The sequence below is a fragment of the Neopsephotus bourkii genome, unplaced genomic scaffold, assembly GCF_033783945.1.
Source record: "Neopsephotus bourkii isolate Nb327-2 ecotype Australia unplaced genomic scaffold, CSIRO-AGI_Nbou_v1 NB_668, whole genome shotgun sequence".
NCBI lineage: Eukaryota > Metazoa > Chordata > Aves > Psittaciformes > Psittacidae > Neopsephotus > Neopsephotus bourkii.
Genome location: NW_026901167.1, coordinates 2050416 through 2068038, shown reverse-complemented (window position 1 = coordinate 2068038; position 17623 = coordinate 2050416). Strand labels below are relative to the sequence as shown.

The window sequence follows — 17623 nt, the reverse complement described above, 5'->3', positions numbered from 1 at the left end:
TGAACCTGATGGGCTCAGCCTCTAGTGAATGCAAATGGAGCTGCTGTGCTGTTATTCAGCTGTGTGCCTAATCCAGAGGCAAAACCAGCCCCCTGCTCCAGGCGATTCTCTCCTTCAGGGTGCTCATCGCCTCACTGATCACCCCGGGAATTCTGATTGTGCTGTGATTTTCATTCTCCCTCTTTAAACGCAGGAAAATGCGTTAGAAATGCAACTTTCCCATGGTCAGAAACGGAAGGCATCCCAGGAGTGCTGCCTCCAGTATAGTTCTACTTTTAGTCATCTTCAGTTACAGAGAGAGAATGCCACAGCCAGTGACTCCACAACGTTACAACATGCACTTAATCCTAATAAGGAGGGAGAGGCTGTGGCTACCAGGTTGTTTTTCATCTCGTCTCATTTCTAAACAAGCCGATAACGAGTTCTGAATCATGAGCTTGGAAGAGAACTCGGGGCTTTTGTCAGACCCAGCACTGTTTCCTGAGCAGTTCTGTTTCCCCCTGGGGACACGGTGACCCACAGGTACCGAAATCAGCCAGGATCCAACCCAGAACCGCGCTCCCTCGTTTCATCTCAAACACGTAACTGAGATCAGGGTGGTCAAAAGGGCTCATTTACTCTATGGACCGTTCAGGGGGGCTCTGGAGGAATACTGGCTGGTGTCTCGGTGTGCCCTTGGTGCGGGGGAGCAGAACCAGCCTGAAGGGCTGCATCTAGCACAGTGCTTCGGCCACTTGGATCCAGGTTCACGGGGAGCCTGTGGAGCCTTCCCTTGGGTTCTTGTTTATTTCCTCCCTCAAAGGCTGTGTCCTGCCGGAGCGCTGCACTTGCCCTTGGTCCTTGTTCCGAAGGCAGAGTGTGCTGGCCCCCTCCCAGCCCCTGCGGTGGAGCTCACCAAGAGAACCTGCTGGCCAGGGTGATAAAACACAGCCTGATGTCGCCTTCCCACCTTTCAGGCGCTGTCCCGTGCGCTGCTCACTCCCGGGGCACCTCTCAGTCCTGGCTGGATGGAGTCATGCTGGGCAGCGCTCTACCCAGCACAGGAGTCCCGCTGAGGGCACAAAGTGTCACAGCCTGCATCGAAAGAGCCGTGGAAATAGCACTAGAAATGGAGGAGGGCAGTTAAGGAGCAGTGTCCCCTTGTGCCTGTACCTGAAGTATCCTTTGTGTCCTCCTGCGTGTCCTGAGGGGTTGCCTGGGGAAGGTCATTTTGGTGGGGAATGCTTCAGAAAAGGTCCTTCAGTCACTGCTTGTTAAATTCCCCCTCCGGCAGTGGCTTTGCTTTTATGACCTGCCCTTCTGTGCCCGGCTCTATGTGAAAGGTGTGTTGAGAAGCTGAAATTTCCATACTGCTTAACCCCTTGGTGCCCTTTGCTTCCAGGCATCTCCTGAGCCTGGGCTCCAGCAGGGAGCAGGTTAAGAAGGAATGAAGGGAAGGTATGGAAGCGTGGAGAAGAAGCCATGAGCAGGGTCTGGGGGACTGAGGGTAGGTGAGGCGGAGGGACAGTGGCTCTGTGGGGAGGAGCAGGGCTGTAGTGGGGCAGCTCTTCAGGCAGTGCATGGTGCGGTCTCTGTGTGATGGGGACTCAGCAGCTTTGTAGGTAGAAGACAAGGGTATGGATAGGTGCTGGCAGAGGGGGAATAATCACAGAACCCCAGCCTGGTTTGTGTTGAAGGGACCTTAAAACTCCTCCAGCTCCAACCCCTGCCACGGGCAGGGACCCCTTCCACTGGAGCAGCTTGCTCCAAGCCCCTGTGTCCAACCTGGCCTTGAGCACTGCCAGGGATGGGGCAGCCACAGCTTCTCTGGGCACCCTGTGCCAGCGCCTCAGCACCCTCACAGGGAAGAGCTTCTGCCTAAGAGCTCAGCGCAGTCTCCCCTCGGGCAGGTTCAAGCCATTCCCCTTGCCCTGTCCCTACATCCCTTGTCCCAAGCCCCTCTCCAGGTTTCCTGCAGCCCCTTTAGGCACTGGAGCTGCTCTCAGGTCTCCCCTTCAGGAGCCTTCTCTTCTCCAGGCTGCCCCAGCCCAGCTCTCTCAGCCTGGCTCCAGAGCAGAGCTGCTCCAGCCCTCGCAGCATCTCCATGGCCTCCTCTGGCCTCGCTCCAACAGCTCCAGGTCCCTCTTGTGCTGCTGCCCCAGAGCTGGATCAGGGCTGCAGGGGGGTCTCCCCCTCCCTTGCCCTGTGTTGGGAGTGAGGAGCAGGGGAAGTGGTCCCGGGTTGAGGTGAGCAGAGCAGGGCAAGGGGCGGTGAGGATGGGAAGTGGTCAGGGGTGTTCCCGAGGAAGTGGAGCAGGGTAAGCGGGGCGGGACGTGGCTGCGGGGCAGCCCAGACCCGAGGTTTCCCGATGAGGGCGGGCGGGAGGGAAGGAACCGGCTCTTAAATAGGGCAGAGCTGCGGGCGGTGCGGGCAGAGCGCAGCGGCTCCGGAGGCGCGGCCATGGGGATGCTCAGCCTGCCGGGATTCCTCTCCTGCGGGAAGAAGAAGGTGAGGAGGATGGGGATGGGGTTGGGTGCTCCCAGGGATGCCCAGGTACCACTCAGTCAGTGAGGTGCAGGTACCTTGGAACACTGGGGAGGTGAGGTATGGTGACATGGAGTTGTATGGGAAAAGGGAGATCCAGACAGGAAATGGGAGCACTGAGAAGGACGAGCACCCAGGCAGGGTGTTTTAGAGCTGGCACACAAGTATGTCCCGGTGTGACCATCGGAACAGGGCATCTCTTGGATATCCTGTCTCCAGGAGCTGAGAGCACATGGGATTACAGTAGGAGCAGAGCAAAACTGGCCATAGAGCTTGTTTTGGGCTCTCTGGTGGGATCCTCTCACCCAGGTCCATGCTGTCCTGCTAGGGATGAGGTGGCCAGGCAGCCCACCCAGTGATGCCAAGGTGCTGCTGTGGACAGAGGAATGAGGATATGACTATGCTGCTCGCCTATGGGGTGATCCTGAGCCTTCCCTCTCCTTCTCTTCCAAGAACTTCAGTTTGTCCAACGAGAAAGATGCCCACATCGGTGACAGTGATGAGAACCTGGAGCGTGGCAACTGGTCGAACAAAGGCGACTACCTGCTCTCCATGGTGGGCTACGCTGTGGGCCTGGGCAACGTCTGGAGGTTTCCCTACCTCACCTACCAGAACGGCGGAGGTACCTGTGTGGAATGGCTGTGTTGGGTGGGCGCATCTTGCTGTCCTCAAGAGAGAGCAGGGCCCTGAGGCTGGGCATGTCCTGTCACAGCTGGATGTGAGCATCACCCTCAGAACTGGCGTAGTACCTGCTGATAGGAATGGGAAGAGGACTTAGAGGCATCTCTGCTTTTTGGGTACCAGCTGAGGAGAGAAATAGTGGTTCTGCACAACCTGATGTAGTTGAAGAGCATCCCTGCTCATTGCAGGGATTTGGACTAGCTGAGCTTTGAAGGTCCCTTCCAACTATTCTATGATTTAATTTTAATTGTTTTAATTGCAAGCTTCCACCTGCAATTTCCAGAATGCTTCTGATTTGCTCACGACCAAATGCATCTTTTTGTCAATGTGCCCATATCCTCTACTCACCTAACTAGCTGTTCTCCCTCCCCTGTGCTTACCTCCATGATAGGTTTATAGAGAGCAATAGAATCCCCCCTGCACCTTTGTTTTGCCAGGCAAACAAGCTGAGCTGGAGTAATTATCCAAGCTCAATAATTACCTCATCAGATACTCGGGAAGTGTGAGGCACAGAAAGCCTCTACCTGCTTACACAATGGGCTAGTGGCAAAGCCAAATGGAGGCACTGGTTTCCTCGGCTGCTATTCCAGAGCTTTGTCTACTTGCCAAGCAACCACTGGTAATTAAAGAGAGCGTAAACACCAAGTAACTGCAGAGGACTTGCTTGTATGCACTTATTTTCTCTGCCTAACAGACACTGGCAGTCAAATCCTGGACTATAAGCGCAGCACAGCATGTATAACACCCAGAGGCATGCTTGGTGCAGAAGCTGCATTACTTACCATTTGCTAAAGGGAATCATGAAACCAGACTAAGCTGTGACATTGGCCCTTGCACTTCTCTGCTGGAGCAGAAAGATTTGCGTGTAAAGCATATCTGTACTGCTGCTCGTATCCTACTCTGTGCCCCACAACTGATAAAGACGACTGCTCCATCCTCATTTTGAAACCTGAGGAGTAACCCAGTTAATTCTGTGGGGCTATTTGCTGCCTTACATGACAGCAGGTACCCCCCCCCCACAGCTGGGTCCTCGATTGCTTTAAGCTCAGTGAAGAGCACAGGTTTCTGTGGGGATATCAGGTTGTGTTTAGGAAACCTGTGCTCTCACTTGCCCCGTCTTCTGCGCACACACAAAGACGTGCACACAAAGTCCCTCTGGCAGAACAGGGCTCTCATTGATATCAGGTTAATGTACACTTTAAAATGGACATGAACAAAAGCCACGCTGGGATCCTGTTTGGCACAGGAGTCAGCCAACCATAGACAATAATCTTCATGCTTTGATGTCCAGTAGCTCCTCGAACAGAGCAGTTGCAAATCACAGCGAAGCCCAGGAAGGAATGGTTCTGTTCCTTCTGTTTCCATTTTAAAATGGAAAGCTGGAAGATACACTGGGATCTGGTGGGGTCTGCAGCTGAGCAGTGCTCCTGCCTGTATGACAGCAGTCTGACTTTGATAGTTGATGTGAAATCCTTTTGATTCTATCAGAGAAGCCATCCCATGTAAATCACTGGTTCTGGTGATCTGTGTCTCTTCATCACAGGTACTGTTTAATCTGATAGGAAACAGGGGTTAGAAACAAATCTCTCCATTCTGCAAACAGAAAAGAACCCACAGGGGGGTATTTGAAGCGGGGGCAAAGTGGGATATAAAATGGGGTGGAATTGGGGTATAAATACTGAAAAATTCATTATTTTCCCTGTGTGTTTGTGTTTTCCCCCCTCTCTCCCCTCAGGTGCTTTTCTCATCCCATACACCCTGATGTTGGCCTTAGCTGGTTTGCCCTTATTTTTCATGGAATGTTCCCTTGGGCAGTTTGCCAGCCTGGGGCCGATTTCCATCTGGAGAATACTACCGCTCTTTCAAGGTTGGTACTGCTATGTTTTCTTTAGATCTTTTTATTCGAGTAATAAAGAGACGGGAATTAATCATTTCTTCACAAAGTTACTAATTATGAGAAGCCAGTTTCCTTGTAGAGAATATTCCCAATGTCACAAGGTCAGTTTTATGCAGGGGGTTGGACCAGATGAGCTCTGAAGGTCCTTCCCAACCCAAGCTATTCCATGAGTCTATGTTCCCAGGTAGATCTTTCAACCCTCACCATTCTGCTTTTGTGATCTTACTTATTCAGTTATTAAGGAGGTGGGCATTAAAGCTTTTGCCCCAAAGGGTGTCGATCCTAGGATGTTTTATCAGGGATTCTCCTGGTGTTATGCAGCACTCCACCTGAATTGCATGTGCCCAGGCAGGAGGAAAGCACCCTGCTTGCTGGGAGAGGGAAAACCCCAGTTAAACACCCGGCACCAAGTGCAACAGATTGAAAATCATGTTTAGAGGTTCATTTTATTGCTGTTTCTTCATACATCACATCCGGTGTAGCTTGCAAGGCAGGACCATGTTGGGTGGACTAATTCCATACCTAGCTGCCAGCACTGGCACAGGCACTTGGGTCTGATTGCTTTATGCAATGCAGGGCACATGTTCACCCAACTTATTGCCTGGGAGGCATCTGCTGGTGTGATAAAATAGGCTGGACTGGTTCATAAGGTGAGGTGCCTCTTGTGATGAGAGTTGCACTCTGTAGTGGTAGTTTTTCTGTCTCTGAGGGCTGGAATTCCCTAGGGAGATGTATGTGTTTGGAGACAAGCCACCATGTGCTTTACTCACTCCTGTCTATCCAGGCTCTGTACTGATGGGTGTAAAGGACTGTGCAAATGGTCTTGTTTGAGCTGTATCTACAAGAGGATTTAATGTAGGAACAAGGAAGTTTGTAATAAGTTTTACTTTCCACCTTCTACAGAAAACAAAGGGATCACAGCCTGTGGGGTGGCCTGAACACTTACCCTTTTTAGTCTCTGTTCTGCAGGACAAGCAACCTTTCCTGAGAGCACTGTATTTAACTTCAAGACAAAGTCTATAGACACTGGAAGTCTTTTATGTGTCTGTGAAGATACAAGCCTTACATATAGTCTATAGGATGAGTGGGACAGCTTGACAGACTTTCCCAAACTCACAGAGCAAAGTTCATTTTAACAAAGGAAGAAAATAGCATTATCAGCATAGATTTACTCTTCTGTATTGCTTCTCATTTACTGGCAAAACCATTCATTACAGTGAGATCTTTAAAATAGCTTGACCAGCCCTAGTGTAGTTTCGTTTTACTAAGCAATCCAAGCTTCCAGCTGCTTGGACTTAGCAACTAGTCCAGTTTTTCTGTGGTCCTGATTCAAACTCTGCATCAAAACCGTTTCCAGTTTGGTTGCGGTTAAACATGATTTAAAACCCAAACAAAACTAAGCTCAGCTTCTTCCCAAACAGTCCTTTAAAAGTCAAGGGGAGGCCATTCCTTTTTTCATGATATTTCCAACCCAAGTCTGGGGTATGAAGGCTTTGTGTGTCTCTTTCCTAGGAGTGGGCATCACGATGGTCATCATCTCCACGTTCGTGGCGATCTACTACAACGTTATCATTGCTTACGCACTCTACTACTTGTTTGCCTCCTTTCAAAAAGTGCTGCCGTGGTCAGACTGCTTCTCCTGGGCGGATGAGTTCTGCAGCAAAACACGATTAGGTACCATACTTAATATTACTTGTTATCATATATTAATTAATATTACTGATAGACCTTAATACTACTATCTTGGATGCTTGTACTCTGTACTGTTTTCTGGGAGAAATTACAGGCACAAGACAGCTCCCCATGGCTTGAAAAGTCCTGGAATTTTACACCTGACCACATGGCAGTGATGCTAATCTGCTTCCCTGGAGCCAGTTCTGGGTGCTTCGGGAATATACAAAGAGCTGGGCTGTTAGATCCTTTTTCTCTTTGGAAATCGAAGGTTTCTTGTAGCACATGCAGTCCCTGGAAATACTGCATTCCCATTTCATCAGGCTCCATGGCAAAGCACATACCTTCCTTGAAAGTACCAGCAATTGTTTTATTGCCCCTCACCTACCCTGCGGCTATGGTAATTCTGAGCACCAGTGAGGCACTGGTTTCACTCTTTATTAACTCTTAAGAGCTTACCTCCTTGCTATTGTTCTTGATGTTTGGCAGCAGATCTGTGGCCAAACACTTGTTATCTCAACATTTCCCATCTCAGAACCAGGTGAAGCAGGTGAGATAATTAGTAGCTGGAAATGTGTTCCCAGATGTTAAGGTAATTGTAACTCTCTGTAGCCTTATATCTGAACATCTCTTCTAAGATTCATAGGATTCATAACATGAACGTGAGATGCCTGATTTAACCAAAAGTTGATGCTAGTTCAGAATCTGTAAGTGCTGTAACAGTGGATTTCTAACAGTCATCACTGTGTCAGTGATCCCTCCTGCTTGCTTTCTTTCAGTGAGTGACTGCAACGCAACCTTTGATGGAGATATCATTCATGCAAACTACTCATTCATCACAAGCAACAACCTCACCTGTATTAATGGCACCGTGAACTACAAACCAGTGCAATTCCCCAGTGAGCAATACTGGAAGTAAGTAAAGGTTTTAAAGAAGTTGCTAAAAATGCAACTTAAACTTCAAATTGAATTGATGAGCCTGGGCCCTTAAAAGAAAGCAAATGAACCTGTAGCAAACTGAAAATACCCCAGCTTAATGAAGCACTCCTCTCTGGAGTGCTGGGAGGGACTGCTTAGCATCCCATAGGATATACTTCTTTATTTAGGAGTTACTGTGCAAAATGTATTCACTTTATTCTGGATTTGGGCCTGCTGTGAAATCGATATCTCTTTAGTTTCAATTTGCCTCATATTCCTTAGGTTCGTGCAAACTGATTCTTCTTATAGGCTCTTCTCTTGCCATCAGAATGTCATGGCTAACGTTAAAGATCTGAGGCAGGCCTGATGGGAGATGTTCGGAGAGCTGAGGGCTGGTAGACTTTAAAAAGAGAGGGAAAATGCAGTTAAATATTCAGGTTTTCACAGAACCCCAGCCTGGTTTGGGTTGAAGGGACCTTAAAGCTCCTCCAGCTCCAACCCCTGCCACGGGCAGGGACCCCTTCCACTGGAGCAGCTTGCTCCAAGCCCCTGTGTCCAACCTGGCCAGGGATGGGGCATATATGAGGATTACATATGCACCTATAGTGGATATTACCCTTGTTATCCTTCAGAGGAAATATATTGTTCAATGACCGAGAAGCAGTGATCTTAATGCTAACCATCAACCTCCATCTTCCTTCAAAGTATCATCTAGTTTGGATTTCACTTGTGTTTCAATGCCAGCCATGCACTTCTAACTGGAAGCAGCTGCAGGCTCTTGTAATAGCATTAGAAACCTTTCCTTCAGGCAGTAGGTGAAGAGGAGCAAGTGCTGCTGTCACCCTCTTCTCATGGCAGCATTTTGTGCTTGCAGTAAAGTGACTCTTCAGCGCTCGAGTGGGTTGGATGAGACTGGCAACATCGTGTGGTACCTGGCTCTCTGCCTCCTCCTGTCTTGGGTGATTGTTGGAGCTGCATTGTTTAAGGGAATAAAGTCTTCTGGTAAGGTAAGTTAGGAAGAGCAAGTAGCAGACTGATCATAGAATCCCAGCCTGGTTTATGTTGGAAGGGACCTTAAAGCTCACCCAGCTCCAACTTCCTTAGGGAAGAACTTCTGCCTCAGATCTAATCTCCCCTCTTAGTTTAAAGCCTTAGTTTCCCCTTTGTTCTGTCACCACATTCCTTTGTAAAAAGCCCCTCTCCAGGTTTCTTGTAGGCACCCTTTAGGTGCTGGAATCCTGCCCTTCAATGCCAGTTGGACTCAGGGATGGTCAGCACAAAGGCAGGACTCAGTCCAAACCCCCTCCCCTTTGCTGGGCTCAGCATCAGACCTTCTTTCTGTGCCTTGGCTTCGTAGCTGGTACATAAAATACGAGTAAGGTGCTGATTACACAGCAATTACTTAATCCATGGGTCCCAGCTCCACCAGAGCCGCCGTGTGTGTGGGGACCTTGCTGTCACGCAGGTGGTTCCAGCTGGGTTTTGGCAGTGCCTGATGGACCTGTGCCCGTGACGGCACACGCACACACACCCTGGGAACACCCGGCAATTACTTGCACCTCCAGACTGGTTGAGATGCAGGTCACATCCTGCGAGCACACGTGGGTGCGCGGGTTCCTGCGGGTTGGGAAATGTTGTTGGGACTCCAGAGCTCGAGCTGCTTTGTGGAACCAGGTCCATGGGTGCTGGTGTTCAGACTCTGGCTCTGCTGAGCCTCCGTTTCCATGTGCTGGAGCACGGTTGCCTGGAGTTTCCCTTGGGCTAGGCCAGCTCCTCTCCAGACCTCAGGCAGGCTGAGCTTCAGTCTTTCCTTCTTGCAGCCCCTTTCCTGACTTGGTTCCTTCCTCCCCCTGCAGCTTGCTTACCTCTGTGCATCTTCATCCTCTTGCCTTCATTCTTTCTGTCACCCTCTCTGCAGTTTTTCTCACTGTTGCTGGTTTTGGTTTCCTTTATATTCCTTCAGCCATTGTGGATCTCCGTGGGTCCTCACTGCCTGTCTTCCTTTGCTCAGCCTGATGTCTCCTTCTGTTCTGCTTTCTCTCTGGAGCTGTCAGCCCTCCAGGGTGTGGAGCATCTCTGCTTTCCCAGCCACAGTTCTGCTGCGTGGCTCTTCTTCAACTCGCATTCTTTGGGTTCCTGGCAATTGGCTCTTCCTGTTGTCACCTCTCCTCTGGCACGAAGGTAAGGCTCTGAGGAGCAAGCTAAGACTGAGAAGAATCCAGCTGGGCAGGAACAAGGCAGGGATGAAAAGCAGTGAGAATTGACTATTCCAGGCAAACATGGAGGAGGTCTTCAGGAATGGCCCTCACCGTATGGTGGTGTAATGCTACGGCTTGGTGTAACCAGCACCCCTGGGTCAGTTACCTGGCTGCGTAGCACTGAAGCTGAGGAACAAGAGGACTGTTGAACATTGCTTGCAGGAGATAATTCCACGCTGGCCACCCAGTCTGAACCAGCTTTCAGTTAGCATTTGCTAGAAGCCTGGCAAGAGGGCTCTGGGGTGGTTAAGTCCACACCAGTAAATCATGTCAGAAAACACATCTGTGGAACTGCTCAAGTGCTATCTGAGAAGTGGGTATGTGGCTCGGGCCCTGTGCTTCCTGCCGGAATGCTGCTCCAGAACTGGCTCATCCAGATGCTTTAGTGGCTGGCACGTGTTCACTTCCCTGGTCACCTGGTTTTGAGTTGTGCCAGCAGACCTGAGCTGAAGCCTGGCCATTCCCCCTGCACGGTGCTCTGCGTGTCCCCTCACATCTCCTGTGTGTCCCTGCAGGTTGTGTACTTCACTGCGCTCTTCCCATACGTCATCCTGCTCATCTTGCTGGTGCGAGGTGCCACCCTGGAGGGTGCTTTGGATGGCATCGAATACTACATTGGGAGGCAGTCCAACATCACCAAGCTGATGGAGGCAGAGGTGAGAGGTGGTGACAGCTCCGGAAGCATGACACACGTCTGTGGTTCTGCAGGCTTGTCACTTACAGAGCAACTTAGGGTTTTATCCAGTCAGGTTCTTCTCCATGAGCTGCTCTGCACTTTGTATCTCCAGTGGGTTCTGTGCTTTCAGCAGCTCCTCTGAAGGAGGGGGTTTCTAAAATCATAGAATCCAAGAATCCCAGAGTGGTTTGTGTTGAAGGGACCTTAAAGCTCCTCCAGCTCCAACCCCTGCCACGGGCAGGGACCCCTTCCACTGGAGCAGCTTGCTCCAAGCCCCTGTGTCCAACCTGGCCTTGAGCACTGCCAGGGATGGGGCAGCCACAGCTTCTCTGGGCACCCTGTGCCAGCGCCTCAGCACCCTCACAGGGAAGAGCTTCTGCCTAAGAGCTCAGCTCAGTCTCCCCTCGGGCAGGTTCAAGCCATTCCCCTTGCCCTGTCCCTACAGGCCCTTGTCCCAAGCCCCTCTCCAGGTTTCCTGCAGCCCCTTTAGGCACTGGAGCTGCTCTAAGGTCTCCCCTTCAGGAGCCTTCTCTTCTCCAGGCTGCCCCAGCCCAGCTCTCTCAGCCTGGCTCCAGAGCAGAGCTGCTCCAGCCCTCGCAGCATCTCCATGGCCTCCTCTGCACTCTCTCCAACAGCTCCAGGTCCCTCTTGTGCTGCTGCTGCCCCAGAGCTGGATCAGGGCTGCAGGGGGGGCTCCCCAGAGTGCAGCAGAGGGGCAGAATGGGAGGGCAGCTCTATTGGAAGTCCAAGCCCCTGCTGTAGCTACTCTCAATGTAAACAGCTAGCTGCCTTCTGCCCTCTCCCTGCCATGCCAGACAGGGAGCACAGCCATGGTATTGCCTCTGAGCACCTCTTGGGGGTCATGCTGGGGTTTCATCTGCAGCAGAGGCAGATGTGGTTTGTCTGGGTCATGGTGTGAGGAACACAAGTGGGAGAACACATGGAAGGTTCCACTTCTGCAGCCGCGTCCTGGTTTTCCTTATCTGTTGGCGCTGTGACAAGATTGTTATCTTGAGATCCCACATCTGTGAATCATAGAACAGTTAGGGTTGGAAAGGACCTTAAGATCATCCAATTCCAACCCCCCTGCCATGGGCAGGAACACCTCACACTAAACCAGGTCACCCAAGGCTCTGTCCAACCTGGCCTTGAACCCTGCCAGGGATGGAGCATTCACAACTTCCTTGGGCAACCCATTCCAGTGCCTCACCACCCTTACAGTAAAGGATTTCTTCCTTATATCCAATCTAAACTTCCTCTGTTTAAGTTTTAACCCATTGCCCCATGCCCCTAATTGAATCTCTTCTCTAAAGGATGTGGCCTTTAGAGATAATAGAAGATATTGTTTTATTGTTTGTGCTGGAAACTCAAGGTCACCAGCGTGCTATATCTCGCCTCCTCTAAAATGCATATGAAATGGAATTAGATATTCAGGCTAAATGCAGGAAAAACAAACCCCACACCAAACAAAACCCTGGAACTTCAACAGAGACAGACTTAAAAGCGTGTGAGGCGTACCGTAAGTTGTACAGTAACTCCCATGTTCCTATTTCTGGCAGGTTTGGAAAGATGCAGCCACCCAGATATTCTACTCCCTGTCCGTGGCATGGGGTGGGCTGGTCGCTTTGTCCTCATACAATAAGTTCCACAACAACTGCTACTCGGATGCTATTTTGGTTTGTGTGACCAACTGTGTCACCAGCGTCTTCGCTGGGTTTGCGATATTCTCCATCCTGGGACACATGGCATTCGTGTCCGAGAGGCCCGTCTCGGAGGTCGTGGACTCAGGTAGGCTGAGCATCACGCTGCTGGTGGCAGGACTTGCTCTGGTCAAGGCATGACAATAACCCCCTTCCTTCCACTGCCTTCCAGGATTTGACCTGGCGTTTGTAGCCTACCCCGAGGCTCTCTCCAAACTCCCTGTTTCTCCGCTGTGGTCCTTCTTGTTTTTCTTCATGCTCCTGCTCTTGGGCCTTGACTCTCAGTTTGCCACCATAGGTGAGTGGGGTTTTAAATGAGCCGTGGCTTTGCAAATTACACTGCCTTTCTTAACCATGCTGCTCAAAGCCCACACTTCTTCCTTTGCAGAAACGCTGACAACCACCATACAAGATATATATCCCCAAGTGATGAAGAAGTTAAGACTGCCTATAACCCTGGGTGTGTGCGTACTGCTCTTCCTCCTCGGTCTGATCTGTGTTAGTCAGGTAAGACGTTACATTCTTTTCTGGCAATGGGTTTAGTGATGCTGCAAGTGATGAGCTCAAGTCAAAGTATCCTTTCCAACCGTTTATGTTTGCATGGATTGTTCTGAGAGATCTTGAGTTCTGCCAGCGTGCCTGGACATGCCAATAAGAAATTCCCAGACGGAAGCTTGAAGAACCTGAGGTTTTCTGATTATTGAACTGAGATGGGCTTTAAAATAGAAGGCCTGTACAGAGCCTGTGAGCCATCACCCTGATTGATTCCTCCTCAGTTCAGGAGATTATTTATGTCACTTCAAGCATGTGCATACAGCGTGTTTGCAGTGCTGTGGGTACTGCTAATAGATGCTGATGGGATCTTTTTGTTCAGAACTGACTACCAAACAGGACAGGATTGAGAAATGGCCTATTCATGTAATAAAAATCCCCTATTAGCTCACCAGCATCTGTAGGTTGTACGGTTACTTCTCCTGCGTGTGTATACATACATACATAAAAGGAATTTGAAGTATATTGTGTAAAAGTTCTTGGGGCGATTACTTTTAAGGATATAAAGGTTCGTTGCAATTACTCCATCTAGAAATGCAGATTTATGTATGTAATTAGGCTGAGAATGTGAAGAAGGTAATTGTGGTGAGCAGACAGTTGTGTGGTCAAGCAAGGCATGGAAGTTATGAAACATGACTGCAGGGAAGCTTTCAAAGGACTTGGTACACAAGGGTGTGAAATGGCTCGTTTCCTGCTCTGTGACCCTGCTATTGCATGCTGGTGTGTGAAGCTGCATATATATATATATATCTTGTTATGTGTATACAGATCTGCAGTATTTTGTCAGATGTGCTTTTCAGCTTTACAAAGAGATATTTAACCAACCCCCCCCCAAACAATTCTGTGATTCAATGAAAGTCACTTTCCCAAATGTGTGCTTAACCTGGAGAACTGGGAATGACACTCAGACTGGTGATGAGTTAACCTGGCTTGAACAGTGCAACTTATTCTATCTTCATAAAGACATTACCACTCAAATTTTCACTTCCTTATTGGTTGTTTTACAGGCAGGGATTTACTGGGTTAACCTCATAGATCACTTCTGTGCTGGCTGGGGAATCCTTATCGCAGCTGTCCTGGAGATAATAGGCATCATTTACATTTACGGTAAGTTATTTGCATTGAAGAACCATGATTTGACTATGCAATCTGAGGCACAGTGCACGTAAAACATTAATTACCACAATAAAGCATTTATAATTCAACTGTTACCATGGAACTGGAGACACTGTCCTTGATCATTGCCTTTCTTTGAGTCACCACACCTGATTTACAGAGCACCCTACCATGGTCTTCCAACAGGAGGAAACAGGTTCATTGAAGACATTGAAATGATGATTGGAAAGAAGAGCCGTTGGTTTTGGATGTGGTGGAGAATGTGCTGGTTTTTTGTCACTCCTGTGCTGTTAATGGTGAGTGGAGATGACTGGATGTGTTAGAGCGACACAATCTCTTGGTGTTGGGGAGGTTTCCATGTGAAGACTCAAGGCTGAATGCCCAGGCCCTGTGTATGGAGATGGGGTATGGCTGTGCCACTGAAGCAAACACTGTGTGCTATCTATGCTTTCTGATGCATTCCCCTCCTCCTTGGGTGCTCTCCAGGAGAGGCTGGACCTTCAGATCAGTTGCTAGTGAGCTGGGTCTACGCTCCTGAGCAGTAACACAGAGTGAGCACCAGGTTGCCCATTTTAGCAGCTGGATTATCTAGATTTCAGATTGAGGAATGTTTGGGAAACCTGGATTATTTTTTTCCCCTTCTGAGGTAAATCCCATTTGCAGGACAGATCCCTAGCTTGGGCTTGCTCTTTAGATATCTAGCTCTCCCCCTATCTAACTGAGGTTTCTTGTGTCCTGTCACCTTCTCAGTTTTTCATTACTCCTGACTGAGTGTAGATGGTTGGATTGTGTTCGTGTGAGAGAGTTTATTAACATCCCGCATCCAGGAGCAGTGACAAGTCATGTCCAGCACATAACCTTTAATCTGTCCAGATTACACTTTAGAAAATGCTGCTTAAAAGTATCTTGTTTCTGCAGCAATATTTGCCAATGTTTAATCTTGGATTCTATCCCATATTCCTGTAAAACAGTGGAACATGGGAACATATAAAGCACACAGAGAAAGGCTCTGGGCTTATCCAGTAATACAGATATCCTACAACATAAGATTTCAATAGAACACAGAGATCAAGTTCTGTTTAAATATAGATGTGCTTGAAGTGTTAGGGTGCCTATCATTGCTGCCTTTCAGTCCATCCTTTAGTCTTATGTTTCTTGACTACAGCACCAGATCTGCACAACCATTTTGGCATAGGGAAGGCAAGCGGGAACTGCAGAATTTGTAGTTATTAATCTTTAACAACTTGGGAATAAGGTGCAAGTTCAAGTTAGCTGCAAATCTGCTTTTCTTTCTTAATCTTTTTTGCCTTTTGTTTTTAATAGGCAATTTTGGTCTGGTCTTTGGTCACGTTTTCACCTCCCACTTACGGCTCAGTGGTGTACCCAGCGTGGGGAACTGCTGTTGGCTGGTGCATGATCATCTTCTGTGTCATCTGGATCCCCATCGTTGCTATTGTGAAAGTAGTTAAAGCTGAAGGAAATCTTTGTCAGGTAAAGGCACAAAAGAGCTGTCATGCTCTCACATCCTGCTTTCCTTGGCATTACCAGGAACGCCTCTGCTTTCTTAAGCAACACATCGCCAGCCCCTTGCGGTGCTCATGAACTGGATTTCTATAGCAAAACACAACTCTGGTACTTGCATCTGGCCAAATTTACCAAGCCAGGCTGTGGTTTATGATTTGGGTTACTTTAAAACGCCTTGGTGATGTGTTTGCCATGCGTTGGTAGCTCCAGAGCACATCGGGACTTTCAGCTTTATTGAACTTTAACAATAGCCTGGTAAGAGATTAAATGCCTCTTGTTTTTCCTTTCCAGCGCATTGTAAGCTGCTGCAGGCCCACTGCAAACTGGGGGCCCTATCTGGAATGTCATCGAGGAGAAAGATACAGCCATGTTGTAGATCCCAAAAAGGAAAAGGAACATGAGATTCCTACTGTGTCTGGCTTCGTATACACCCAACAATGACGGCCGTTTGGATGATGACTTTTTAACATATGTGTGGGGGTCTTTTTCTTTAGTTATTAGAATGTGACAATGCAAAACAACAACAAGCAAATCAACCCCCTGCCCTACAAAACCCAGCCCCCAGATGGAAGCGAGCCATGTTATTTGTTTTCAGTGCTGTATGTTTGGGGAAGAAGAGGTAAATCAGACACTGAGATGTCCCCAGATGTTTAGGTTGAGAGGGCAGGAAGATGCGTTGCAGCCTCCCCATGCTGATGGACTGGGCATGCTTCCCCCCATCCACCCAGTATCCAGCTGGACTGCAGATACAGGGGTGGAAGAGAACAAAGGCACATCCTGATGCTGCACAGCTACAGGGAATTTGAGCCAAGAGGTGCTGTGCCTGCATGCCCTGCTGTGCCATGAGCAGTCGCTGCCTTCCGCTGTGCTTTGCCATCCCCGGTGCTGTGCAGTCAGCAGGAGGTGGATGGGTGCGCTGCTGCTGGCACTGCAGCTCAGGGAACAGGAACCATTCTTCTCCCTAAGCCTTGCTCAGTGCTGTGAGGCTGCTCAGGATTTGATGCTGACTACAGTATGTGTGTGTGGATTTTGTCTGTGCAACTAAATATTGAGTGGCAAAACAAGGAAGCAAGGCCTCAACCTGGTGAAAAGCAGGTTTCTTTCTATTTCTGGTTTTTCCCCTTGGGGTCTCCTAAGAGCCACTTTCTGTGTCATGCCCTATGCTCAGCATTCATCTCTCTGTAATTCAAAGACCCTGTGTTTCCATATAGAGAATGCAATAGTAACTGTTGAATTCTGGTGCATCTGCTCTCCTCCACCCACCAAGGCATTACCTATCGGTTTGTTCTCTGCATCTTTCACTCAGACTTGGGTTTTCCTTTCCAAAGAAGACCTGAAGTGTGGTTCAGTGTTATCAAGGTTGTAGTAGAGCTGAAAGAAGAGGAACTTACCCCAAGTGAAGGTTACAACTGCCTTGTAGCTCTGTTTCTTCTAAATTGGCCGAAATGATGAGATTACTGAAGAGTCAGGAAGCCTGTCATGCATTTGGGAGCACAGATTTGCTCCCTAGGCAGGAGGGGGCCAGGTTAAGAGAACCTGACTTTACCTGTGGTACAGCTGAATTGCTGGTAACAGACCTGTGGATTGAATGAATACACTTTATGTGCTGTGGATCATCTCTTTTACTGTGATAATGGTTCCTTGGGACCAATGCAGCAGGGTTTCTAGCTGTCACTTCCTCTCAGGGCTTCATCAAGTGTTTCTGGACATGAAGGAGCGTGGATAGTGGCTTGTTGCCCAAGCTGCATAGCTTGGTCTATGTTTTATACCGGTGGTTTTGTGTCAAATCAACACTTCATGCCAAATAAAATGTGATTTTCTGTTTTTAATGGGTTTGGAGCTGGAAAATGAGATTTTGTATGGAGTTGGGGGGGGGGGGAGGCAGTTGGTGAGAAGCAAAATACCAGCAACTCTTCTACGATCCTAAGCCTCTGGGAGATTGAACTGGCAAGACTCAACCTCCAGGAAGCCTTTTCTTATAGAAATTAGGATCTAGTGCAATAGCTCTGTAATTGTGTGGGAAATCATAAAGAAGTGTGTGGGATGAGGGCTGAGAGGAGCCCTTTCCTGCATTCCAGCTGCTTTAGGGTTATGGTCCACCAGGAAC

General features: G+C 48.9%; 1 protein-coding gene across 1 annotated transcript; it reads left to right on the top strand.

Moving 5' to 3' along the window:
- The first annotated feature begins 2355 nt into the window (after positions 1-2355).
- On the top strand, positions 2356-17348 carry SLC6A14 (solute carrier family 6 member 14). The gene is made up of 14 exons (XM_061353244.1): positions 2356-2487; positions 2977-3145; positions 4940-5071; positions 6614-6775; positions 7552-7687; positions 8565-8697; positions 10464-10604; positions 12184-12412; positions 12497-12622; positions 12713-12831; positions 13884-13983; positions 14179-14288; positions 15316-15483; positions 15808-17348. Exons 1-14 carry the CDS (start codon positions 2440-2442, stop codon positions 15955-15957), a joined length of 1923 nt encoding a protein of 640 aa, XP_061209228.1. The 5' UTR covers positions 2356-2439; the 3' UTR covers positions 15958-17348.
- Positions 17349-17623: the final 275 nt, after the last annotated feature.